This window comes from Poecilia formosa, unplaced genomic scaffold (assembly GCF_000485575.1).
Source record: "Poecilia formosa unplaced genomic scaffold, Poecilia_formosa-5.1.2 Scaffold91, whole genome shotgun sequence".
NCBI lineage: Eukaryota > Metazoa > Chordata > Actinopteri > Cyprinodontiformes > Poeciliidae > Poecilia > Poecilia formosa.
The window spans coordinates 721,413-747,158 of record NW_006800030.1 but is presented as its reverse complement, the minus strand read 5'-3'; the positions used below and the strand labels follow the sequence as shown (position 1 = coordinate 747,158).

At 39.2% G+C, this 25,746-nt stretch overlaps 2 protein-coding genes across 6 annotated transcripts; both read right to left on the bottom strand.

The window, feature by feature from the left end:
- Positions 1-60: 60 nt before the first annotated feature.
- Positions 61-3,276, bottom strand: rpl35 (ribosomal protein L35). Its single transcript, XM_007557746.2, has 4 exons — positions 3,230-3,276; positions 2,648-2,784; positions 688-769; positions 61-251 (listed from the first exon to the last, which is right to left on the bottom strand). Exons 1-4 carry the CDS (start codon positions 3,230-3,232, stop codon positions 102-104), a joined length of 372 nt encoding a protein of 123 aa, XP_007557808.1. The 5' UTR covers positions 3,233-3,276; the 3' UTR covers positions 61-101.
- Positions 3,277-3,756: 480 nt separating this feature from the next.
- On the bottom strand, positions 3,757-25,734 carry golga1 (golgin A1). Of its 5 annotated transcripts, none has more exons than XM_007557742.2 (24): positions 25,520-25,734; positions 24,614-24,908; positions 22,380-22,470; positions 21,002-21,076; positions 19,734-19,831; positions 19,611-19,643; positions 17,517-17,645; positions 17,096-17,265; positions 15,396-15,507; positions 15,234-15,317; positions 14,560-14,685; positions 13,985-14,080; positions 13,015-13,110; positions 11,952-12,047; positions 11,453-11,593; positions 9,755-9,829; positions 9,252-9,341; positions 8,670-8,772; positions 8,263-8,423; positions 7,253-7,411; positions 7,086-7,145; positions 6,739-6,963; positions 6,576-6,662; positions 3,757-5,774 (listed from the first exon to the last, which is right to left on the bottom strand). In XM_007557742.2, exons 2-24 carry the CDS (start codon positions 24,740-24,742, stop codon positions 5,694-5,696), a joined length of 2,517 nt encoding a protein of 838 aa, XP_007557804.1. In that variant the 5' UTR covers positions 24,743-24,908; positions 25,520-25,734; the 3' UTR covers positions 3,757-5,693. The 5 variants fall into 5 exon arrangements, with proteins under 5 accessions (XP_007557804.1, XP_016529665.1, XP_007557806.1 ...); XM_016674179.1 differs by having other exon boundaries at positions 24,614-24,785; XM_007557744.2 differs by lacking the exon at positions 17,517-17,645.
- Positions 25,735-25,746: the final 12 nt, after the last annotated feature.

Sequence of the window (25,746 nt, the reverse complement as noted above, 5' to 3'; positions counted from 1 at the left end):
ACCAACTTTTGGGTGGAGCATGTTAAGATCATTTAAGTGAGATATTTAAGAAAACAAGAAGTTTTTTAAACAGATTTTATTTTATCAATAACAAACAGCCTTTAAGCTTTGACAGCAAATTTGCGCATGGAGTAGAGGAGGTCTTTCCTCTGCTGTTTCTTTGTGCGCAGACTCTCTTCGTGCTTGTTGAGCTGGCGGCGCATTGCCCTGGTCTTCTTGGGTCTCAGATCCAGGGGCTTGTACTTCTTGCCCTGAAACAACAATGTTGGGGTCAGGAGAGTTTGGTCATGCAGCCTGCTGAACGGTTCATCTTAAACTGAATTTGTTTAGAAATATTTGAATAAAGTGTGTAAGAAAAAAACAAAAAAAAAAAAAAAAAAACACAAGCTGTGCATTCCAAAACAAGCACAAACAAATACTCCATTCCCATGCTAATCACAGTAATTTAGAATTAGATGGTCAAAAATGTTCTGATGCAGCAGCAACAATAACCAGATATCAGAGCAGCCATTCTAACCAGGGTTTAGTAACAGTCTTCTCAAGTCTCAGTCTTTTGGTAAGCAGTTGTTGACAGTCAGCGAAACATCAGCTCAACAATTATCATCTCAGACTAGAGAAACTGAAAATCCCAAGCCAACGGCTCTCTGTGTGTGTTCAGTGAGCAGAGACTGAGGATGTGGCTCTCACCTTGTAGAACTTCCTCAGGTTCTCCTTCTGTGTCTGGTTGATGACGGTCAGGACTCGGGCGATGGATTTGCGAACGACACGGCTGTGAAACAACAGAGTCAGACAGCTGATCAACACACTGATGAACACCAGAGCTCAGAGATTTACATCCTGAAGCCTGATGAAAACTGGATGAAAACAGCTTCCTAATGAGTTGGTTCCATCTCCTCCATGCCGCTGGGTGCTTCCTCCTCTGAACATGTTCTGACCAGCTTGGCTTATAAACTTCAGTTACACAAGCAGGATTCCAACATCATCACAATAAACTGGAGGACTCTCACAACACTCCTACTACTGTGTGGCTCAGAATATTTTATTTAAATCAACACCACACTGGTTGAAACTCAGCAATTAGAATGCATGTTATTTTTAATCTGGGTTTGAGGATGTTTAAGCTAACTGCTTCAATGAGCAAGTGAATTTGTTTAAAGTTATAGTTTTGCTTCCATCCAGTGAGTATCTCTAGATACTAACCTTCTCTGATTCTAGCAGAATAGTTCTGGCAGAAACTACAAGCAGCAGTGAAATGTTTCCAGCTTTCACCCAAAGATGCAGGAAATGCAGAGGCATCCTAAGATTGAACAAGAAGTTGGTCCGGAGCAGAGCTGGTTTGCAAAATATTGCAAATACATAATAAGATCTCAAATGACTTGTTTGCTACTGTAGTTCAACTTTCAAGACAAAAAAGTTCTTCAGTCAGCTGCAGGAGAGCCAAACATTTAACAGACTGGACAGCAGGAGGCGCTGCAATGACTGGGGAGAGAACAGGAGGGTTTGGTGTGTGAGGAGGTTAACGCTGCCTGGAGCAGCAGCACACACCTCTACCCTCCATCAGAGTCTCAGATGGGATCCACTGAGCTCATTTAGTCACTTTAACAACTGATTTCATCTATAGACACTCCAGCTTGTTCCAGTCAAACTCTTCACTAACCCCTCAGTGCTGCCCATAGGAAACTAGCTGAACTCAGGACCAGTCGGCTGCAGATGAGAACCAATACAGAAAGACATTTAAATTGTTCACAATTTCCACAGAGACAGGTTAATGTGTCTGCAGTAAATCCAGATTTAGATCTTTATTTTTCATCATTTCTGACAGGAAATGATAGACATAACCCAAGAGATCTCATACAAGGTGCACTACTGTGGAAATAAATCTCTATTTGAATATGAACAAAAACCTCATGTCCCAAGATTATGTACAGATATCAGTAATGGTACAGACTTCATTAACCATTGCAGTAACCAAATGCTTCTCCTGGCTGCTGACAGACTTATTGCACGTCTCCATTGAGCTTCTGTAAGGAGCAGCAGGGCTTTTGGTTGGAAGACATCTCTGAATTCTACATAGATTCTCTACAAGAAACAAGTCTGAACTCCAAACCCTTAAGAGTTTGTTGTCCACCTGGTTGTGCATTTTGGATCACTGTCATGTCAAATCATGACGTTTCTAACACCTTGATGTACTCCTTTTGAATGAAAAACGGCTCAACAGCATCATGTTCCCAGAACTAAGCGCAGCCATTCAGCAGAGATTTGCAGTTATGGTGTCGTCCACTTTGGTTGTTTTGTCCTGTCCCCTACGCAGGTCTGTGTCCACCCTGGGCACATTTCACCCCAAAAATAATAAAACTCTTAATGAAGATTTCTTACAAACTACACATCTATACAGAGAATATTCTTAACCCATATGATACATTTGCCTTGAAAACCTGGTGAATTACAATTATGTTTGCATCACCCAACCCTGGTCAAAAAATTAAGAGTGAAAGCATCTAGAAAATGAACCTTCAGAAAGATCTTCCTGCTCAAACACCAGTGATTTAAATCTTAATATGGACACATTTCTCACAACTAGCTGCGGAGAAGAGATAACAGTTTGTCTGTGGATCAACAGAAGCAGCACCAGCGGGCTCACACTCACATCTTGGAGAGCTTGGAAGCGGCTCCGCCGGTCACTTTGGCCACCCGGAGCTGAGACAGCTCGTTCTTCAGGTCATCCAGCTGTTTGAGCAGCTCCTCCTTCTTCTTGCCCCGCAAATCTCTTGCCTTGATCTTGGCCTGAAGTCGGACAGAGAAAGGACGTGTTAGAGAACGCTGCTAGTTCTACACACAGGCCATCTGCAGACCTCCTACTCCTCTACAGGCAGAGCTTCCACCGTTAAACTATCCATTAGATAATATACAGTTTTATCGGTAAACCTACTGTGTTTAATTTTAAGTAAATGTAACAATAATGTACCAATTCTATAAACACTACACGAGTCATCCCTAGTCCCACCATGTTTCTCAAGCTAGCTGTTAGCTTCTAAGTGGAGTAGCACCGCTCGGTAGGAACGCTTCATAATTAACTATTTCTTCCAAAACTTTAGAAACCGAACCTTCAATACATGTACCGAGAGGTACATAAGAACCTTATATACCACTACAGCTTGAATACTTCTGGTTAAACAGTCTGCTAAACGTAGAAAAATTAAATTTTTATCCCGGAGAGTCAGCTCCTCACCATGTTCGTCGTCGCTGCCCTGTTGGAAAGGCCGGACACACCGCGTGCTCAGAAAAAGTAGCTTCCGGAAAAAAAGCGAATCAAGACTTTAATCCAAAATGTTCGAACAGCGCCCCTGACGGACGGAGTGTTTACAGCAACGACTCAACCACCATGAAGCGCGCAAAGATAAAGCAACTTTTTAAATATATTTTCAAGGAAATGTAAATTAAAATATGTATTATTAGACGAGTTTCGTGCTCTTCTTTGTCAGAATTTCTATAGAACAGGAAATTATTTATTTCTTGTTACTCCCCCCCTCACACATTTTAACTTTGTCTTTAATAAATAGTGTGGAATCGGTTGTGTTAACCACATGAGTCTGTGGTGTACTTTCTACAATGACTACAATCTGGTAAAATCTTTGTAAATTAAAGAAATCAATACTTTGTTTTCAGGCACTGAATACTCCCATCCCCATGTACTGTGTGCAAATATAGAAGAGGAAAAAATGGCAAAATGACACCGAGTAAATAAGCAGGGTTTGGATTCAGAGATCAGGTTTCATGACCTTTCTGGGTTTATTTGTAATCGTCATTGGAAAGCAATCAACTGTACTCAAGGCAAGTCATTAAATCATAGAAAAGCTAGACACAAAGTTGTAGTGATGGAAGAATAGTGTGAAAGACATAACAGCTTAACTGATAAGATTACAAAGTGCTCCCACTGTTAATTTTCTTGGAGATGGTTCGACCCACCCAAACAAACAGAATGACTACAGTTGCCTACCAGTCATTAGTAAAACAGGACAGCAACAAAACTGCATTCAAAACCGTTTTCCAGCACCCCAGAATATAAAAACCATACAAGCAACTTAAAATTCCAGAGTAATAATTAGAGTTGCACCAACTGCAGTTTTCTGGCTGATCGCCGATCTTTAAGAAGCCTGACCTGCCAATTCCGAATTTAGGAGAAAGCAGTCTTTTTGTCTGAAATGTTTCTAAATAGAAAAGGACAGTGGTTGATGGGGACTTAGTCATTGATTGGCCAGATCAGTGTCTGAGTACATGCATATGAAGATCTGCTTCATGTGTACTGGGGGATAATATTGGGGGATCTGCGATCCCCCAATATTAAGGACATCAGGGTCAGTTTATCAGCTGGCTGATTTATCGGTGCACCCCTAATTATAAAGTCTGAAAGTTCATTCATCAAACTGAGAACTGAGCAAAAACATGAGGCAGGGGGACTGATTGACAGGCGGCAGAACAGATACATCAAGTCCTGGACAATGCTAGTGATAAATACTGTAAACTCATTAAATCAAATTATTTACACCCATTGATTTAGAAAGATCTCAATGCATACAGTATGTACATATCTCTATACATAAATAGACATGTTGGAATGTAGATTCATTTACAGGAAAGGCAGGTACAGATCATATACATAACATCCCTCTATTTTTTTTTTCTTTTCCAGTTGTTCCTGTTGAGCAGATCCAGGTTTTAGACTTAGACTTAATTTATTTAATTTATTTTATTGTTAGCACTGGAGCTAAAACCAGTAGACCAGCAATAGAAGTTAGAGAGACATCTGACCGGCACTCCGGTTGGGGCCACTGTTACTGTATATGATGCACGATGAGCTGGAACAAAAGCATAAAGAGCGAGCTTTTTTTAATGACAGTCACACTACGATTAAAACAGTTTGATTTAAGGCTATTCTGTTTTTAGTTCACCACACAGTGGCTGGTAAAATGTTGCCTTTAAGTACCAAAAACTAGTACAAGTCAATTTCACCCAGTAAAATTATTTGATTAAAACTTATTTTAGAAAACACAGCAGTCAAAATTTAGAATCACCCACAGAACGTTTTGAAGTAAAACTGACTCAGTCTGAGGAGATGTTTGTGTTAAGTAAAGACAGTCTGGATCCAGAGACACCAGTGTCAATAATTATGTCCATTTTACTCATCAGAACTGAAGCCAATGCAGGTTTAGTCTTTTGTACAGACTAACATTGATAAAAGCATTCTGGATTTAAAACATGAGAAGCACTGAATAACATGCCAACACTGTCTAGTGAGGACAGCGTTGTCGTAGTAACAATTTTTTGAACAGAACAAACATAAGATGTGAGGCGGTAATCAGTCTTTCCATCTCTTATAGCATCACAGAGGAGAAAACATTCAATTTGTGTCAAATGTCAGAGGTAAATTGAGATACCTGCAGCAGATACTAACAAGACTGTCAGTTCCCTTTAAAAATCAATTACCGAATGCAACGTGGTTGTGTCCTGATGATACTGTGTAGATCCTTTTTTGCCAGGAACACAGACAACAACTGGTAACAGAGCAGGGGTAAAGCTGTAGGAGGCGGTTCAAAGGTCAATAACAAGAGCCACAACTCAAAGAGGTCCTCTTCCTGGCTAATCTGGTACTTTATTTCCTTCAGTTTCACCATTGCAGTTCACTTTGATGCTCATCAGCTCCAGTGAGTAGAAGAGCCTGAGATAGAAGGCCGGATGATTCCTTTTGGAGAAGGTTTGGATCCAAACCAGGACATCTAGAACAGAGAGGAGACACAGCTGGCATCATCATTAACCCGCAGAAAGAAAACTCCAAAATGTTCGAACAACAGGAAGTTGTTCTGCTCTTAAGATCTAAATCGAATTCACTATTGGTGAATCTCAATGAGACTACAGACTGTAGTAAGACTGTCCTCTACAACATGTCACTGTGTAATGCAGCTCGTCAAACAAAGGAAACCTCAGCAGGTTCTTCCTTACAAATGATGTCAATGTGTGATTAACAAACCACCACAAGGATGTGACATATGCATTTAGGGTCTCTGTGTGAAACTGTGCTAATAACTTTACATCAACTATTACTGGACCTGAAAAATGATAAGTGGCCAGAAGCCCTTGTAGTGCTTTATCTAATTCAGAGGATGCCAAGGTATACATATTTACATCCCTATACAAATATCAACATGCATTTTTGTAGTTTCCTGTGATAAACCAACAACAAAATGTCCATAATTTGTAAATAAAATAAAAATAACAGGTCGGAGCCTGAAAAACATGTATTTCCATTCACATCACAATTATGCACTATTGTATAAAATTCCACTAAAATTAATCAGTGTTTGTGGCTGTAACAAGACTAAATGTACTTTCAAACGTATTAAAGAGCAGTAGAGCCACAATCCTCCTGCTAAAGCACTGGAAATTCTTCCAGTTGTTCAGGAGCAGCTTAATTTAAGCAGGAACTCAGTAAAATATATGACCACAATTACATTTGTCACCAAAAACTCCCAAAACTAAAGTGCATCTTAGAACACGTGAAAGTTAAAAACAGCCCCAACCTTGTACTCCAGAGTTTGCTTCAGCATGTCCTCTTCCTCCCGAGTGAAGTTGAGCAGCACAGACACAGCTCTGATCAGCTGGTATGCCTAACAGAGGAGTCACCACTAGTTTAGTGCGTGCTGGTCGGATCGATCTGGAAGAAACTAAGTGCTGATGACTCACCTCCGCCTCCCTTGAGGACATGAACTTGAGGACGACGTGCTTGAGATACTCGAAGTTGATTTCCCGTGAGTCGTTGAGGTCAGCGGTGTTGGTCACGGTGGTGTTGGAAGTGGGCGGGCTCGGGGCAGCTGACAGCGGAGGATCCAAATTAACACGCTCCTGTTTTTCTGCTCGGCTTTCCAAACACTTCTCCTTCCCTTCAGCTTCAGTTTCAGGCTTTAATTTCTTGAGCAAACACAGAAACAGGGATTTTAGAACAGTCCAGGAATTAATCAGTAGCCTGTTTAACCCATTTTTTTTTTTTAGTATGCACACATTTGCTTTCAGATAGATGCTGGAGGTATTACCAGTTCTTTCTGTAGTGTCCTCTTTAACTCTGCCAGCCTCTGCTGCAGCTGCTTGATGGTCTGAAAACAACATGTGTGTTTTATGATGAGAGACAGCAGTGTGTGTTTAAATGCATATCAAAAGGTGGGTCATCCAACAAGACTGTAGAGTAGATAAGATGTCTGACCCGGTTCTTATCACTGAGCTGCTGCTCCAGCTCTCTGTTGACCCGGTGGATGTGATCCAGGTCGTCCACGGTGACACAGCCGTTCTGGTCCTCCTCACACACCTCTGGACTCTGAAGCTGCTCTGTTAGTGTTTCCACTTCCACCTCCAGGTACGAGATCTGAACGACACATGCCAAGCAGCACTGTCACTTCATGCTTCACATCATTAATCCACCCCAACGTAACCATTCGATTCAACCACTAATAAATATGTATGTCTAGTAAGGCATATGGAGAGCAAAGACTGACAAATTATAATAACATGCAAAAATTATTTAAATGTGTCAATTTATTAAACTGGAAATACAAACATAACAGATTAAATATAACATTAATTATATGTGCCTTGATGAAATGTATTGATTTTTCTATTGTAAAAACTAGATTTATTGTAAAAAATCTGTCATGACTTAAATTATTTCTTGTTCCTGTGCTGAAGCACACATGAATTCAAACCATTAATTTCAGCCATTAAACTCAATGGCTGAAGTTAATGGGTAGGATTAGGACAGCTTTTATAGATATCGGCTGACTGGCTGGTTCAAGTCAAGTTGTTATAACTTGAAATAATTTATTTGAGTAACAAGTTATTTCTGAACTTTTCAAGGAAAATGTTTTGATTTGATGCTTGAAGCAGCCAATCAGATGTCAGGGTCTCTACTGAAGCCCACTGGGTTTGACAGCTGAAGTTGACAGATTAAATTAAATCATGATATACTTCAGTAGAGGAATATGAAAAAATAGATAAATTAGTTTTTAAAATGAAATAAATACATTTAATTGAGGCACCTATTCTACATAATTCTACATAAAAATACTATTTCTGTATTTTTTTCCAATTTTAAAAAAGTGAACGAGAGTTAAATAATTATTTTGTAACTAATTATTTTGTGAAGAGTAATTTGGGACCCTTCACTCTCCATACAGCTAGCCTGTGTTCCATGTTGAAAGCTTGTTAGCATGAGCTGACCCGGGCCTGGCAGCTGTCCAGCTGTAGTGTCTGGCTCTGCAGTGCCCCCTGCAGGCTCGTCAGCTGGGAGGTTTTGTCCAGCTCTGCCTGTTGCAGCTGGGCATGCAGTCGCTCCGTCTCCTCCTGCAGCTGAGCCAAAGAGTCCTGCCGACTCTGCAGCTCTGCAGCACGCACACACACACACATACAGGGATACAGAAGTTAAACCTTAGAGCCACTTCACAATTTTCTATAGTAGTTTTATAGAAAAAGCTTCTAGGATCTTTCAGAACACACATGACACGTCAAAGTGACAGAAATCACAAATATATAAACCAAAAACAGAAACTACTATCTGCTTTGAAGGACTAATGGTGTGTGTGTGTGTAGGTGTGTGTGTGCAAGCGTGTGTGTGTGTTTGTGCGTACCATTCTGAAGTGTCTGGACATCCTCATCTCTCAGTCGCAATTTCTTAGCAGCAGTAGATAACTCCTGCTGAGAGTTCTGTAGGCCCACAGTCAGCTCACCAACCTGACATCAGGCAAAAGCAGATGACTGTCACTCCACACTGATCAATATTTCAATATTTAATGCCTTGAAATTGACATCTGTCTCTTTAAGAAGCTCCCACTGTTTCTGAAACTACGACTTCAGGAAGTCATCATGATATCAACACTAAACATTTTCACCAGCATTACTCTGAGAAGTAGCTCGTATAATGAGATCAGATGATGGAACAGTTTCAGCAGGTGTTTGCTAATTGCTGCTGGCTAGTCTGAAGGAGCCGAGTAGGGGAGTCCTCGAAGGCGTGGCTAAGTCCACCCAGGTGTTTTGAACAACTGAATGGTTGTTCAGGATAATAAAGGATTTCTCAAACATACATGAAAGTATCAAAGCAACACTGCAGGTATGTTTTTGTAGATAGAGGGAATGACATCATAGCATGATGTAAAGCTTAAAAAAGTCGATTTTACATGATACTGCTGTGTTGTTTCTACACCCAAACAGACCTGTGTCTGCAGCTCCTGCTTCTGTTGTCTAGTTTCTTCCAGAGATTTGGCGATTTCTGTGCTCACCGTCAGCCGGCTGCTCAGCTCTGCCTGAGGAAACAAACATCACACATTTACTCTGTTTCACCAAAAAAGAACAGCGTAGTGAAAAAAACTCAAATCAAATACTCAACAAAAGCTCTGCCATTAGACAGGCCTAATGTGGACAGATTTGCCTGTTTCCTAAAAGGTTTGCATCAACTTGAAAAAGTGTTGATTGAACTGAGGAAAGTAATTGTACAGATTCAGAGTAAATATAAATGGTTCTGGAAATATTAGATATTTTTACCCACAATACTATAAAAAAAGTCAAACTCATTGAGACAAAACAGTTCTTAGCATAAAAGTCACGTTTGCTGTGTCAGCACCACAGTTGATTGTCTCCAAGTTTTACACATTTTTATTATTTTTAGTTTGAACAAAGTAAATAAGCATTTTTTTAATCAAGACGTTGTAGTTTTTACCTTACAGTTCTCCAGCTCTTCTGCTTGCTGCTTTAACATGGTGTTAGCCTCAACCATCTGTTTATCCAGATCAGCCTGCCAGACAGAAAACAGGCTCTCCATGTTGTGACAACACACAACAAATACATTTTTATTTTTATATTTTTGTTTAGGAATTATAGATCTATTAATAGACACTGATCTATCTCTCTACAAATAACTGCTGCTGTATCTAACTGGCTGTGTTTTCATTGTCCATGTAACTGCACAATTTGACAATTTGAATATAAATGTGCATAATGGAAACAAGCCAAATATGAAAAAGCTCTTGTTTTTTGTTAACAAGTTTTAGTGCTAGGATGAGATGATTTTTTAAAAATTGATTCATTTAGCAAAACTGCAATGGAAACACTTTTCACATCACGATCAACAACATGGATGTTGCCACTGGTGCAAACCACAAAGAAGACGATGGAGGACGATGACGCAGCACGTTTTTTAATGGGCTCTTTGCACCTACGGCGTTGACGTCACATCTCCAGGAGCTAATGCGGCTCACTTGTTTCCGCTTTGAGTTACCATGACTGGTAGAAAAGACTAAGTCATATTTCAGATGCAAAAAATGCAATACTATGAACATTGTCTTCCTAATATAAAAGCCTAATAGGCTTTTAAGTTTTCATTCATTTCCAAGCGATCCTGAATTAAGAAGATGGTGGCTTGTAAATATTTGTCACTACCAGTTAAAGCTAACGCTGCACAACACAAAGTTTGCAGCCTTCACTTCACTCCGGCTCAGCCTAAAAATACCAGGGATACGGATGGTAAATAAAGGAGCCTCCTGAGTTATTTCCATGGAATCACTTCTGTATTCAGCCTGAAAGAGCGAGTTTATGGGAACGAGAGAGCAGACCAGAGCCAGACAGCCGAGCAACTGATCCGCCTGTACACACTGCTGTAAACACCGTCCTATCTGAGCTCTTCACAAGAAACATGCAAAGGTAATAAAACGAAATAACACGGAGACATGAAGCAACACGGTCATATTTTTCTAAAAGCAGCAACTTTGAACCTGAACAGCTGAACCAGATCTCTGACACCAGAACTGCGCTACTGTTAAGCTATGAGGCTTGTTGTGCTTCGGAAGTAAAAAGCCTGAACCGTAACTGAACCCCGTTAGTCTGTGACAATAAACAGACATAATGTACTTGAAAATAAGAAAAACATTGTTCCTTTAGAATGTTTAGATACTTAAATAGGACATTTTTACAAGAAAACTGTCCGAGAATATTGCCTACTAGCATAAGCTAAGGTTAATGTTAGCCACAAAGTTTAAGTAAAATTCACCTTCGTGTCAGTGAATGTATAACGAGGCGAACATCTTAAAACCTTTCTCCAGCTGACTTGTTGGGGCTTCGGATCGTTGTACATACCTTGGCCAAGCCCTGCAAGCACCTAATGTAAAAGGCCATTTTCAATAGATCGGAAACAATCGAGCTGCTTTTCCCCAAACGCGGAAGCTGAGGTGCAAAGAGTCCATGACTTATCACCTGAATAAACTTATTCACGTGTGATGCGTTTCTTATTGAATGGAAACACAGCAACTGCAAAATTGTGGTTTGTTTGGTATTAGCAGAATATCAGCAAAGTTTTACACACAATTGTAATGGAAACGCTGCTACTGTTTTCACGTAAACAAAGAGAGAAGAAGAACCATACCACCCTGTCCAGGAGAGACTGTTTGTCTGTCTGCAGAGAGGAGATGTTCTCCTCCAGACGGCTGGCCTTCTCCTCACTCTGCTGCTCCAACAAACACAACTGCTGCTCCAGAAAGGCCTTCTCAGCACTCCACTCCCCCTGCTGGAAGAAAATTGACCTTAATGTACTTAAAAAAAATACATTTTAACCAAACCTACAATGACACCATTTCCTAAAGCAAAGGAGCTCAAATGCACTTTTGGAAGATACTGATCTTTTTAAAAATAGATTTCTGTTACTGTACTGACAATGCACCTTTCCTAGTAAAGCAAGGTCCTCAGCAGAAGTTATTCATACCTAACGTGAAGTAGGTTACCTTAAAACTAAATAGCCAATCAAGACTTTTAATGTTAAGCTCCTGTGACACACAGCTATCTGCCTTTGCCCCATACTTTATAGTTCAAAGGGAAAACTGTGAGCTTTGAAGTGAAAGAGGAGGAGGCAGTGTTGTGATGTTTACCAGTTTCTCCATGTGTTGCTGTTTCTCTGTGACCTGCTGCTCTGCACTCTTCATCCTCTCTGTGCTCTGCACAACCTGCTGCTCCAGACTGGCAATCTGAAACAAGAACATGTTACAATAAATATGCAACAAATGATTGAGCTGCCGGTGATGAAAGTCAAAGATGCCTGAACCTAGGTGGAATATAAATTCATCATGCTGATTTATTTAGGGAGTTTTGTTCAACTCCTTATCTGTTGGGTTTTTTTCTAACATAATATAGCGGATAAAACATGCCCTGGATCAAATGCAATGTTGTTCAATCAATGTGCAGAAGCTTTGCTTCAAAGCACAACAACAAGTCTGGCTTCAGATCTGCAGTGTAAACTAAACTACTGGTCAAAATAAGAAGCCACTCAGCACTCAGTATTGATCAGAATACATATTAAGAGGTAAATGAAATTTAGAATTAATATTAGAGGAAAACTACTGATTAAGGAAAGAGGAGAAAAACAAAAGTAAGAAAGGATTACAAAAAGGTAAAGAAGAAGAGCAGAATATATTTCTTGTAAGGGGCTTTGTTTCTTTCATGTTTTTTGGAAACCTACCACAGGCTGCATCTAATCTGGATGATTTCTCCATAAAGAGATGTTTTCTCTTTATGGAGAAAACATCTCCATCTCCATAAGAATGGAGATGTTTTCAAATTCGTCCTCATTAACATTATTTGAGTTCTAGCGTTGTTCCTATTTGCAGTTCGGCTGGACATTGAGGTTTATCAATGTCCAATGTTTTTTTAATATTTTTAAGAAATATTTATTCTAAAATTATTTTAAAGATTTAAGCAAATATAAGTGGCAAAACTTGATTTGGAGCTAAGCTGTCCTCTGTGTGTTGTGGAAAATTCAAGAATCTCAGAGCATATAAACAAGTCCTAAAAGAAAACCGTCATGACCATAATCAGACAAACCCTAGCCATCATAATGTAGACCTACTACATATTATAAAGAATACTAAACGATCAGTAATGGTAAATGAGTCCTGTGATCAATACCAGTAAGTGTGAGTGAGTGAAGCAGCTTACCTGAGCATCTGTTCTCTCTCTGTAGGCCTTGGAGGAGTCCTCTTTGTGACGAAGAAGAGTCTGCAGCTCACTGATACTGCCACTCATCTTAGACACCTGAGTTCAGACAGGAGGACACACCCAGAAATCAGGAAGATGGACCTAAAGATTTATTTATTCGGTTCATTTAGGATGCATTCACACCAGCTCTGTTTAGTCCACTTAGTCATCTGTCTAGAAGGTCCAGTTCTCCAGATCTCAAGTTTTAGCTTCACCTGGTTCAAATCATGTCAAAAAATTATATCACAAAAGAATTAGCATATTTTGCTAGCTAATTATTAATTGTCAAATCCACAAAATAATCAATAGGTCAGTCCTACATTGTACTGATGTGAAGTCAAGCAGAAAGGACTCAGCTTTTCCACATGTTGGTGTTTGAAGGATTTTTGCTGCAGATACATCATTTGCTACAAATGATCAAGAGTTCACTAAAGGAATACAATATTTGGCGATAAAATGTTTATTTTTATTTCAAAAATAATTGAATTGTTTATTTGTATCTTGGAATGTATCTCTAATATTGTATGAAAATGGCTTAAGTGGCTAAATGAAAAAATTGCAGAATGTGGCTTTTTTTAATTATCAGATTAATTAATTAATCCTCAGAACAATTGCTAGAAACGTTGATTTCTAAAATAACCGTTAGTTGCAGCCCTAATGCAATGCCTTGGTGTGTGTCTGTTTGAGCCTCTTCATAAAGAGAAGAGGCTCAAACAGACACAATGAACCACCTCAGCTATTTCAGTCATAGCTGAGATGCAACCAGAGCGACCAACAGATAAAAAAAAACATGTTCCCATTTTTTGCTGAATAAATTACATGATTCAAATTGTTGTGTTCTACTTGCATCATTTACATGCAGACTTAGAAGTGAAGGAGAGCGTACTTATAGTTAGATGGAGATGTAAAGAGAGCAGATGCATTGCTTCACCTGTGCCTCCAGAGAGCTGACGGTGTCGGCGTGGTTGGTCCTGACAGCCAACAGTTCTGCTCTCGTCTCTTCCAGGTTTAGCTCAAGGTCACTTTTCTAGAACAAAAACAGCAGCACAGGCAATCACAATTATTCTTCTACTTCCCTTCTCATATTTATATTCACAAAATAAACAGACTCTTTGTCTACATTAAATCTGACCAAGCCTCTCTTGATTTAGGTCAGAAAACAAGGCGACAATAATTTTTTTAGAGACTCTTTTTGTAACTTTCCAGGAATTCAAAAGTTTAAATACATTTGGTTAGTGTCAGGTTATAGCTGACACTAACCAAAGTAATGCTGGTCTTTCAAAATGTATATAAACTTTTGAATTAAAGCAAATAATTTGGGTAACTAACTGACCTAAACAACAAGAGACATTTGGTCAGATATAACTTCAGACAGTGAGAAAGAAATGTGTTCATTTGATGAACTGTATATTATATTATGAAGAGTGTATGCCTGCAATGAGGAAGAATTATTTTTAAGCTTTGGACTGTGAGGGGACTAAAGGAAGCTTGTTGGGAGAAGCCCACCTCCTGAAGGAGCTCCTGCAGATGCTCGTCCTGGCTCAGGTTCCCCTGCAGCCGTCTCTCCAGGGACGAAGCCTTCCTCTGAAGCTCCACCAGCAGCCGCTCCTTCTCCTCCTCCGTCACTGCAGCCTGACCAAACAGTCATGACAAGTTCACACTCTGTAGTTATGAACTTGAAGCCTAATACAAACTGATGAACTTCTGGTTCATGCAAGTCCTGAATTACATGATAACTTCATTGCATGATAAACAAGAACCAGCTTGATAATTTCCATTTGGCCAATTGTTTTTTTGTTACTCTCTCTTTTTCTACCAAAGACTGTATGACAAGATCTTCAATCTGGTGCACTGGTCTCAACAAGACCTTTTTTTGAAGCACTATTTTGTTTAGGCTTCAGGATAGACTGCCATTTTATTTTGGTTGTTTTGGATATTTAAAATGTCTTCCAGTTCCAGTGTTAAATGTTTGTTAGAAATGAAAGTTCATTGATCTTTGAGCGGGTGTTCTTGCATTTTTATGCCATTATCAATACGTTACTTGAAAATGGTCTCAAAATAATATTGTTGTTTACCGCAATAACTTCTGGCACAATTTATCGTCCAGCTTAACGGTTTGATAATGAAAGGCCAAGTTTTGACTTTGGCTAAGAATTATTTCTGCCACCTTTTTTTCTCACCTTCTGTAGTTGTAATTTCAGGGATTCATTTTCAGCCTGCAAATTGTGGAGGGATTTCTCTAGAGATGACACCATGTTGTGGGACTGAAAGAAATAAAGATAATGTTATTATGAATGGATCAGAACGTGTTTAGTGCAGAGGTCACAGTGTTCTGAGCTGACCGTTTGGAAGTCTTCTGAAACCCGCTGGATGACCGCCTGCAGCTTCTGGCATCGTGTTTCTAGTTCACAGATCTTCTTGTCGGCTTCTTCTCGGAGCAGCAGCAGTTCTTCTCTGCACAAGTACAAACAACAAGTTGATGTTCCACAGTCCAACACAACAGGGGTTTTCAGAGAAAATACTGTTCAAAGGGCTCCTGAGACACTAGCTGCCCTACAGAGCAGCTTGCTGAGTTACACCTGTGTCGTCTTTTAAGCCAGATAAAACACAACGGCCACATCTCTTGTGCACACAGCGTTCACCAACAGAGAAACATCATCATTAACAGCTGGAGCAAGATGTCAGGACTGATCAGACTTCCCACCATGCATCTGTACAACCCTGTCCTCACAATCAGTTTGGTTCCAGATTGTTGCTTGGAGTTTGAAAAATAATAAAGTGGATGTTAAAAATAAATAATTTTTTTAATTTAGTTTTTGAGGACAGATTTGATCTTTTTAGACATTTGAAAAGTGAATAGATAAACTCTCATAATACATGGTTAAACCGCTGAAAGAAATTATTTGGAAACAGAAGAACATTTACAGCTGAAGCAGAAGCTGAGCATCAAACAGACACCATGAGAAGGTTCCGATTGTCCAAAAGTAACTGAGTCAGTCGAAGCATATAGATATTGAATAAGAGAAGAGGGGTCCTAGGACTGAATGTTGAGGTACCAACATCCATTCAAGAGGAGTGAACTGACATACAATCAAAGCTAAATTATTAGCAGGTCATAACAAAACAGAGTAGAAGCAAGATAGCATTAGCTTCCTGCTCTAACCTCCTCCTCTGTATTCTCATCCACAGCTCTGATAGGGAAGACTTCAAGAATTGTCCCAAAGAAGAGCTGGCTCTTTCAGCTTCCAAATGGCCCCTAATTTATTATCATTTGTTGGCCCATATGTTAACATAACTTACAAATAGGAATATTGTGCATGATTAATTCTTTCACATTAAAAGTTCCCTGTATGAGGACCCTTATACTTGCTTAATTTTGTGTATTTTTTCCAGTTATGAAAGCAGACATACTTACTTGGTAATATTTTAATCAAACTTTAAATTTTTAACTAAAACAAATGAACAAAACGCTAAAAACAAATCTACGGAACAGGCCCATAGTAATAATTTATTATTATCTAATCTCTTTAATCCTCAGCCAGATGCTACTTCTCTTACAGGCTTCAGAGAGAGGAACAGATGGTTCCCATGCTGATCAAAACAAAGTTTCACCAGGAGCAGAGAAAATAAAAAAAAAAGCAGGCAGCCAAAACATCACTACTTGACCACCCAGCTTCATCATTTGCAAACCTTGTTTTCACATATTGGAGTCCATGTGTATGGCCATAACAACACAATAACACACTTTATTGTTTAGAGTTGTCTTTGATTACTATTAAGTGGAACATTGATCAAAATATCGTATGTATAATTTTGATGACATTTGACAAAATGTAATATTTATTGCTTGTTTCATAATTCATGACTGTGATGTTTTATGATGTAAAGCAGTTTCAACGGCCTTGTTGCTGAAATGTGCTATAAAAATAAACCTGACTTTAGGGCTCGTCTATAAAAAGTCCTGAACATCAATGCAGAGACATTGAAGTGAATTCTAACACAAAGCTAAGGGATTCCTGGGATTCATGGCTGAACATCTCACCGCTCTATTTCCAGCTCCGAGTTGAGTCTGCTGCTGTCCTCATGCTGCTGCTGCAGAGCCTGGAGCTTACCCCGGGCCTCGGACAGGCCCCGCCTGGCTGACTGAACCTCAGCCTCCTTCTGCTGGAGCTCCCGCTCTCGTTGGCTCAGCATCTCCTCCTTTCTCAGCAACTGATAAAGACAGAAAGGTAAAAAAATAAATAAAATACCACCGTAACAGAGTAAACATGGATGAGAGATGTGTAGCTGAGAACAAATTAAACATTTCCTTTGGGTCCTGCAGTGATACAAAGAGACTGCACTAAGTTACAGTGTAGCTCTTTAATTAAGCCCGTAGGTCCGCTCTTTTCTATTCTAACTTCTCTATTTAATCTCAAACTGTGCTTGGAAAAGATATGTTGACAAACTTCACATGTACGCACCATGTGCTTAACTTTAGCAAGCTCTTGCTGCTGAAAGCCTTCCAGTTCATCCAGGTCATCCCTTTTCTGGAAGAGTGCTAAGCTTTGTTCCATCATCTCCTCAAGCCGAACTGACAGGGCAGCTTTCTCCTAAACATACAGAATAACTATTTATACCAGAGATCCCACACATTCGCCATTCCATATATGTTGGGTGGCAACACACTCCCTGAGACTCCCTGTGGGGTTCTAACAGTTCTCCTATAGTCTGTGTGTTCGGTGATGACAGTGTAGGTCCAAACTAGCAGTGCAGAGACCATTCTTAAAGGGGCAGTATTATGTGTTTTATCATTTTATAGCTCAATCAAGTAAGTATGTTACCTTCCATTGTTATAAAAATGCTGCATATCAAATATAACTTAAAAGAAATTTGACTTTGTAATTTAACACCTTGAAATTGGGCCTTTGTCTCTTTAAGAAAGCCATGATCTTTCTGAAACTCCAACCTCAGGAAGTCATCACAACATGTCTCCTCTATTAACCCTTTAACAACAATTTATATCAGCATTGCTCTGAGAAGTAGCTCCTATTATTAGCTCAGCAGAAGTGCAGTTCCACTAGGTGTATAGTAATTGCTGCTGGCTAGTCTGAAGGAGCAGAGTGGGAGAGTCATGGGGGAGAGCTGCTGAGGCTCTGAGGAGGAGCTTCGTACCTGATGGTGGAGCCAGGTCCTAGCCAGCCGTTTTGCACAGCTGATTGGTTGCCAACAGAGACTACAGGATTTCTCAAACATACATGAAAGAATCACGCAAACACTCCAAGTATAATTGTGATGACGGAGTAACGTTATAACATGATGTAAAAGTTCACACAAGTTGATTTTACATAACATTGCCCCTTTAACAAATCAAATGAATTGTTTAATAATGCTCAGTCCAGCAGCTGAAACGAGCCCCTGCCATTCTGTTTCTCTCTTCAGCTTTTCAAGAATATGTACCGTGTTGACTAGAGCTCCAAGGGTAAAATCAAGCTGTTGAGTTCTTGTTCACATCACAGGGAGCACCAGAGTAGACATTTCACTCTGACCAAAGTCAAAATAAAGGGAGTATGTGGTGCCATAGAGCATTAAATCATAAGCTAACAGCTAACAGACTTTAGGATTCTCCAAATTCTCCAGGACATTGGTCGGAAGGGTAAAACATACCAGCAGGTGGCAATATTAAAGGATTCAGAGCCATTATATTTCAGTTCCACTTCCATATAAAATGCAATTTAAGACACTTTAAGCTTAAATCACAAGAACATACGATTGCAATAGATATGTGATATTATACGTTTTGAAATGTCTTTCAGTTTTGGTTTGCATCTAAAAACATTAATTCTATCTAAACAGATAATAATGCAAGCATGGTCTATGTCTATAATGTCATAGATCTTATCATCTCACCTGAAACTCAACCATTCCCAACTACAGTAAAGCGACGATGGACAGGCTTCTGTTGAAATATCATCCAAAAGGAGTACCAGTTCTAAATATTAAATTTTATTTTATTTATGCTTTATTCGAGAAAAAAAAAGTGTGTCAAAAATTGTTTACACCCTTTTCAGTGAAAAATTTCAATTCAATGAAAAAAAAAATCTATATCTTCATTAGAGCAATCTTCTTATAACTGCTGATTGGACTTTTGCATCTTTCCTCAGGTATTTCAATGATTTACTCCTTGCCATCATCCCAAGTTTTAACTCCCTAAGATTCTCTTCCAGGTTCAATCAAGACTGGCTGGGCCATTTTAAAATATTACTGTAATTCCAGTCAAAAGAAAGACGGTAAAATTAAAAGATTACTTTAAGCCTAAATCTGCCAGCTGTGTGAATAATTTTGGGCTTGACAGTATGTAATGGTGCTACTCACAAAAGATGAAGTAAAAAAAATTAATCAAACAAAACAGCCCAGCTTTACACCACTTTACGATGAAATGGTAGAGAACATGAATGTATGTTACCACCCCACCAACATGATTCCACTGCACAGTTCAGTGCCAAGAAATCTTTCAGGGAATCCAAACTATATCAAAACCTCCAGAAAAAACATCAGAGACAATTTGAGGTACTTGCTTTTTCTACATCGGCCATCTTCTCCATCCACTCCTGCAGGAGAAGGGAGAAAGAAATAAGCAAACAAGCTAAACTCACAAACTAACAGTTGCTGTGAGATTTGAGAGACACAAAGGGGTTTACCTGATCCTTTTTTTCCAGAGCTAAAGCCATTCCCTCAGCCATTTTGGCCCTGCTGCTCTGATGACACTCGTTCTGCTCTTGGAGTTTCTTAATGGATGCTGTGCAGTGACAGTGACAGCAGGAAAAAAAGGAAGAAACCATACAGAGGTTCATATGTAAATGATACAGCCAATAAATCAAAAAGTGGCTTTGTTAGTAGCTGTGAAGGGAGATTAGGTGTTCTTCCTGGAAGCAAAAATGAAAACAAGAAAAAACAAGCAAAGAGGAGCGATGCATGGCGACAGAGGAAAAAGGGCAGAAAGGCTATTGTTAAAGAATCTGTGCAGGGTAAACAAACCCACCCTGGTTTGACCTAAACTAATCCCCTAAGGTCCCCGCAAAGCCCCCACCACACTGAGGTGTCCACACATTGACCTGATGGTCAGCTTGTGGTATTAAACCTAAGCAGATCTATTTGTAAGCAGTTCTACAAAAAGATAAAGAGTCTTTTTTGCTGGCCTAACACTCAAGAGTCAGAAGTTATCAAGAGTTCCTGACAGTATTAAAACACTCTACACCTTTAAGAAAATACATCATCACAGGAGAATCTTAACATCTTTAATTCTTTCACTTAACAAGAGTCTTTATTCACTCATTTTTAAAACAAAGACTATATTAATTTTCATTTCATTTATACAGAAGATATTAGGGAATAATGACATCTCAAACCAAACACACCTTGTGGTTATAACATGACAAGAGGTGATGAAGGGCATGAATACTTCTGCAACTAGCTAAACAGCAAATAATCCCCTAAAGACCAAAAGGGAGGCAGGTGACATTATTTGAAAGACGACCTAGAACTGAGAAGCCCTGAGGTTTGAAAGGTCAAAAAGATGAGCTGGAAGTAATTTAAGGTATTGGAAGAATTTGTTGAGAAGTTTCACCACTGGCAACAAAGTCAACAGACCAGAAACCATCTGGGCTGACCTCTACTATTTACACATGGGTCATTGGGTCATAGGTGTGGCTGCACTCACTGTCCCTGCAGAAGGCTGACTACTATTCCCTCAATAAAGAAGGAAACAAAAATCCCTGAACAAATACAAGAAGAAACTGAGGGTGGATTTTTAGATTGAAAGAAAAAGCAGCAGCCAAGTGTCCACAAAGCAAAGATTTAAAACTAATCCATACAGAAGTGTTGATGTGCTTGGTGATGCTGAGGAAAGTGGAAAGATAAGCAAGAGAGAGAAAGCTGTTTGGGCAGAGAGGAGAGGAGAGGTACGTACAATCCTGATGCTTTTCTAAAGCAATTTCAAGCTTCTCCTTGGTCTTCTGCATAATTCGTAGCTGCTCAGCGTAGTCTAGTGTCGAGAAGTAGAGTTTTGGGATGGGGTATCGACAACACACACATAGACACACACATAGAACAGAGGCACAGACCAGGTAAGAGACAGGCAGGGGAGGATATGAACAAAAGGACAGGGAGAAAACAAAAGGGAAAATATGATTGAGAAACAATGGAAGGTAAAGTTTCTAATGATTTTCACATCTGAGAAAACCATACGGGTTTAAAGGCTTCATGAGAATGTATGACCTTTAACCTTTTCTGTGAGTGAACATCATTACAGCAACTAAAGGGAAGAAAAGGAGAGTGTAGGGCTAGAAAATAAAAACAGCAACTTTTTCACAATGAATAAAGAGTACACACACAATTAAACAACCACAGACATGTTCACTGATCCCAACCTGATCTCAGCTGGAAAAACTCAACTGAATAAGTGAAACTAACACCAGCTGGAGGCTCGTTAGAATCCAGTCAAAATCAGCTGATTTGCCTTCAGTTATGAAACACACAACTAAAATCTAAATGTAAAATAACTTCGACTTCACAAAATTACCTTTAGTGCAATAACATCATACAGTTAGCTAAGGCTACCATTTTACAAAGGGATTTTTCTCCTGATTAGAGAAGAAGTCTGTGAAAAATTCACAGAAAACAGAACCAAAAGCAAAGCACTGAGCAGGATTCATAAAAACCACATAATCTTTCTATCAAACACAAAAAAGGACACATGATGTTTAAAATCCCTCAAATGGTTACCCATGCTTTATAAGCACCCCGACTGTCAATCCACAAGCCACACAACAAGGATTCTGGTTCCAAATTAGAGTTGGTCAACAATTGATGATTCAGTGACCAGAATCACATGATTTTCAGCAAGATCAGCCCAAAGTAAAAGGTCCGAAACCCACTGATGACAAGAAGTTGGCCATGACCAGTAGCAGAGAAGTGTTTAACATGAAATCAGATGAAGCACAGAACCTCTGGCAACCCTGAATGTTTTCAGCTATTTGGAAATCTGACTTAAGTCAAGCACTTAGTGAAAACGCATGCTTCATTAATAAATGCTGAAATTGTTTCATATCTCTAGAGGCAGCTCTACAAAAACAGAGTTCAATAATCAACTAGGGAATTCTGATTGGTACATCTTTGACAAAAATGGGAATATTTGGCTTCCATCATTGAAGTAGTTTCATTTTTTCAATGACCCTCGTGTTTTATTGTTTACCAGCACAAAGTTTTCTGCTTTCTGCAAACATTAAATGACTTTGATCTGTACTGCATCAGACTGAAAACTGCTTGACCTCAGTCCCATGTCCTACCTGACAGCTTGGCCTCCAGCTTCCGGATCTGATCGTTTCTTCTAAGAAGCTGGGCTGACATGTCGTCCCTGGAGCTGCTGCCATCAGATGCCTACATTCGGACAAACGGCAATTAGAAGGCAGACATTTTCAGATAGCTAAAATAAAAGTCACAAGTAAAACAACAACAAAAAAACAGGTAAAATGCAAGGTTTGTCTTGAAACCTTGCCACAACATATGTTTAAACATTTTTCCAAAAACATTTTTTTTAACATTGCTTAAATATCCTTGACTAGAAACACATCATGTGATGAGTAAATAAAGGCATAGAAACATCACTTCATCCTTTCCTATTTAAGCACTCAGTACTGCTGAACTTTTTGAAGTGTTTAAACCCACAAAAAAAGGATTTTCTCAACAGATACCATCATTTTGTTTGAAACTCTGTATTAGATGACTGTATTCAAACTTGGATGTTGGACGTTCAAAGGGCAGAAACGCCTGATCCAGTAATAAATCATATCGTGATCAGTCCAAGTGGTGAGCAGTGGTTAGTTACAACCATTCTTACATCGAGCAGTGAACAGATAAAAGTTTGCAAAGTGGACCATTTTCCTGCTCTTACAATATTTTATCCATCTGAAAGAGATGGATAAAATGGATGGATAGGGTTTCAAATAATGATTATTTTAGAAATCAATTAATCTATTGGTTATTCTGACAATCAGATTCAAAAAAATTGGCACATTTATTAAGCCTTTTCATGCATGCATACATGCATACATGCATACATGCATACATACATTTATATTAGTGAATGCTTGATCGTTTGCAGCTGGAAATCATCTGTAGCTAAACAATTTTCATTCCTATTTTCTATGAATAAAAATTTCATAGCAAACATTTTGGCACCCAGGGGTGAACAGAAACAAAAACTTAGCTGTTTCTTTTTTAACTTCATACTGCTAAAAAATAGAGTAATGATCATATTAAGACTTTCAACAGACAGTAAGCAGAAATTAATGCTCTAAAAGTATAAAAAGGACAACCTGCACAAACTACCTGGGCTGCACCAAAAGTAAAACCAAGACACTGCTGCTCACTGAATTATTTAGCTGAGGTCAACCTCTACAGCCTTCCTTTGCTAGTGAGAGATGACACCATCCTGAGAGTTTAACACGCCTCCGTTTGTTTTATAGAGTAAACAGCAGACCAAAACGCAAGACACACAGTCAACAGTAAATCATACAGATTAAAAAAAACTGTTAAGAGTTTTGTGGTTTAAAAAAAAAAGATGATGATCAAATCACTTAAATAAAACATGGAGGACTTATTCTAGTTTGCTTTAAAGACCTGGAACCATAGCTTAAAAATGGCCTGTGCAAGAGACCAGAGTTCCTGAGCATGCACTGATCTGAACAGCCTGGGACACTTTGCAGTACAGAAGAGGATGTCCATTATTACATCACAATATGATACACAAACTCTACCTGAACTCTGGACATGGCTGACGTTTAGGCAGAGAAACCAAAATAAAATTTAGCTGTCATTATTCAGCAGAAAATCTGATGACCTCTAAACCATTTAAGTTCATTTTAACTGGTTATTTCTTCTCTTGTGTTTCAGCAAGTATTCTGACGATGTTATATTACTTGCTGCAGTACTTTAGAGCAAAAGAATTATATCATTACTCTCAAATTTGTGAGAGTAAATCAAGAGAAAAATTAAAAAAATTATAAAAAATCCACTGGAAGCAAAGTCCTGGATCTCTTAAAAGCTTTTATCCAATCTGGGTTGATGTCAGTGTTAGAGCTGGACCACAACTGTACTGAACCACTGAATCCAGGACACTCAAAAGCATCTTCATGGTTCCGTTTATAATTTTTAGGTGTAAAGAGACTGTTTCTATCATAACAACTGGGATAATCCTAGACACATCTGAGGTGTTGACTAGAGCAGAGGATCCCAATCCTGGTCCTCAGGAACACCGCTCTGTACATTTGAAATGTTTACCTGCCTCAGCACACCTGAACTGAGTCAAACTCTTCAGGTTTCTGCAGAAACTACTGAGAAAACATGGACCTAATTTAAATTTGTCCTGTTTTAGCTGTTTCTTAAAACTGATTTATTTTGCAGATGGTTTTGCACATCATATAATAAATTTAAAAAGTCTCCACTTGGTCGTTGGGAAAGGGTAAAAAGCAAGTGATGCAGGATTGGGCTACAGACCAAGATGTGATGTCAAAGTACTTACAAAGTCATCCCCAGAGTCAGCTCCCACTGAGGTGATAGATTCCTTGCTAATTGTGCGGGGGATACGGACACCACTTCTGGGGGCTGTGGCTGCCTCCTCTGCAATCTTCTTCTTCAGCTTGGCGAACATGTTGCTCCCTTTAGCGTCTCGTTTTAAGTGCACTTTACAACTCCTGGAGAATTTTTGACCATATGTATAGATGTTAATGCCTGTTGTTCAGAGGGCTCAAGAACATGGTCCTGTTTTTTCTGTTCCCACGTCAAAACAGGCTTGTGATGTTTTCATTCTGCTACATCTAGAAGAATAGAAAGGACATTTAACATAATGTAGATCCCAACAAAAGAAGTATCAACTGTAAAACCTGAAGTCAATGAGTTGAGTTTGGCATTAAGAAAATTTGCTCTGTGCCTTTAAGGTAATTTTCCACGTAAAACTGGAGATACATTGTTTCCAACAGCTGCACTGGGCACCTACCTTAAGTGCACTGTTCACTTCAGGTAGGTGACAACAACCTGAATACCTCGGTTTGATAGAGCCAACTACAGCAGGCATTTAAATCTTGGGGATACAGCAAGGCGGGGACTCTTTGCAAAAGCTCAGAAAGTTGGATCTTATATCAGTAGACCAGTTTAGTATGAACTGATATGTGTCAGTTCATCAAATCTTATCTTGCTTTCTATAATTTGCATAGCTAAATGTGTTGCCATGGATGAGCTTATGTTTATTCTGACTAAATCTGCGTACCTCATTTAGATGACACACTGCTGTCTTATGAGGGTTTATCCAATTAGGACCGTCCAGGCAAACTGCCACATAATGTTTTGATAGCCTACTAGCTCTGCTGTTTTTAACAATGAGAGTAAACGTTAGCTCTCGCTAGCTTATTGCTTCTCCAGACTCTCTTACCATAGTAATTCCGACTAAAAGTCCACTCGTTGCGTTTCCACGTTTTCGATGGCTTTACATATTGTCCTTTTCGATATACACTTAAAAACAACTCCAAGAGAAGCAGGTAAATAAAACAGTAATAAAAAAAAGTCGGTGAAACTGACTCGTCTGACAAGCTAGCTACTGCTGGGGAGCTAGCTACACGTAATCAGCCAAACGCCAGCTGACTGACTACGTCATGGCGA

Coding starts and splice junctions, on each gene's coding strand:
- rpl35 (XM_007557746.2), bottom strand. Junction 770..2,647: donor GCTTCCAAGCTCTCCAAGAT/GTGAGTGTGAGC, acceptor GTTGTTTCACAG/CCGTGTCGTTCGCAAATCCA. Junction 252..687: donor ACCTGAGGAAGTTCTACAAG/GTGAGAGCCACA, acceptor TTGTTGTTTCAG/GGCAAGAAGTACAAGCCCCT.
- golga1 (XM_007557742.2), bottom strand. CDS start 24,742: ATGTTCGCCAAGCTGAAGAAGAAGATTGCAGAGGAGGCAGCCACAGCC. Junction 22,471..24,613: donor CTGACTCTGGGGATGACTTT/GTAAGTACTTTG, acceptor GTCCGAATGTAG/GCATCTGATGGCAGCAGCTC. Junction 9,342..9,754: donor AAGAGCTGGAGAACTGTAAG/GTAAAAACTACA, acceptor TTGTTTCCTCAG/GCAGAGCTGAGCAGCCGGCT.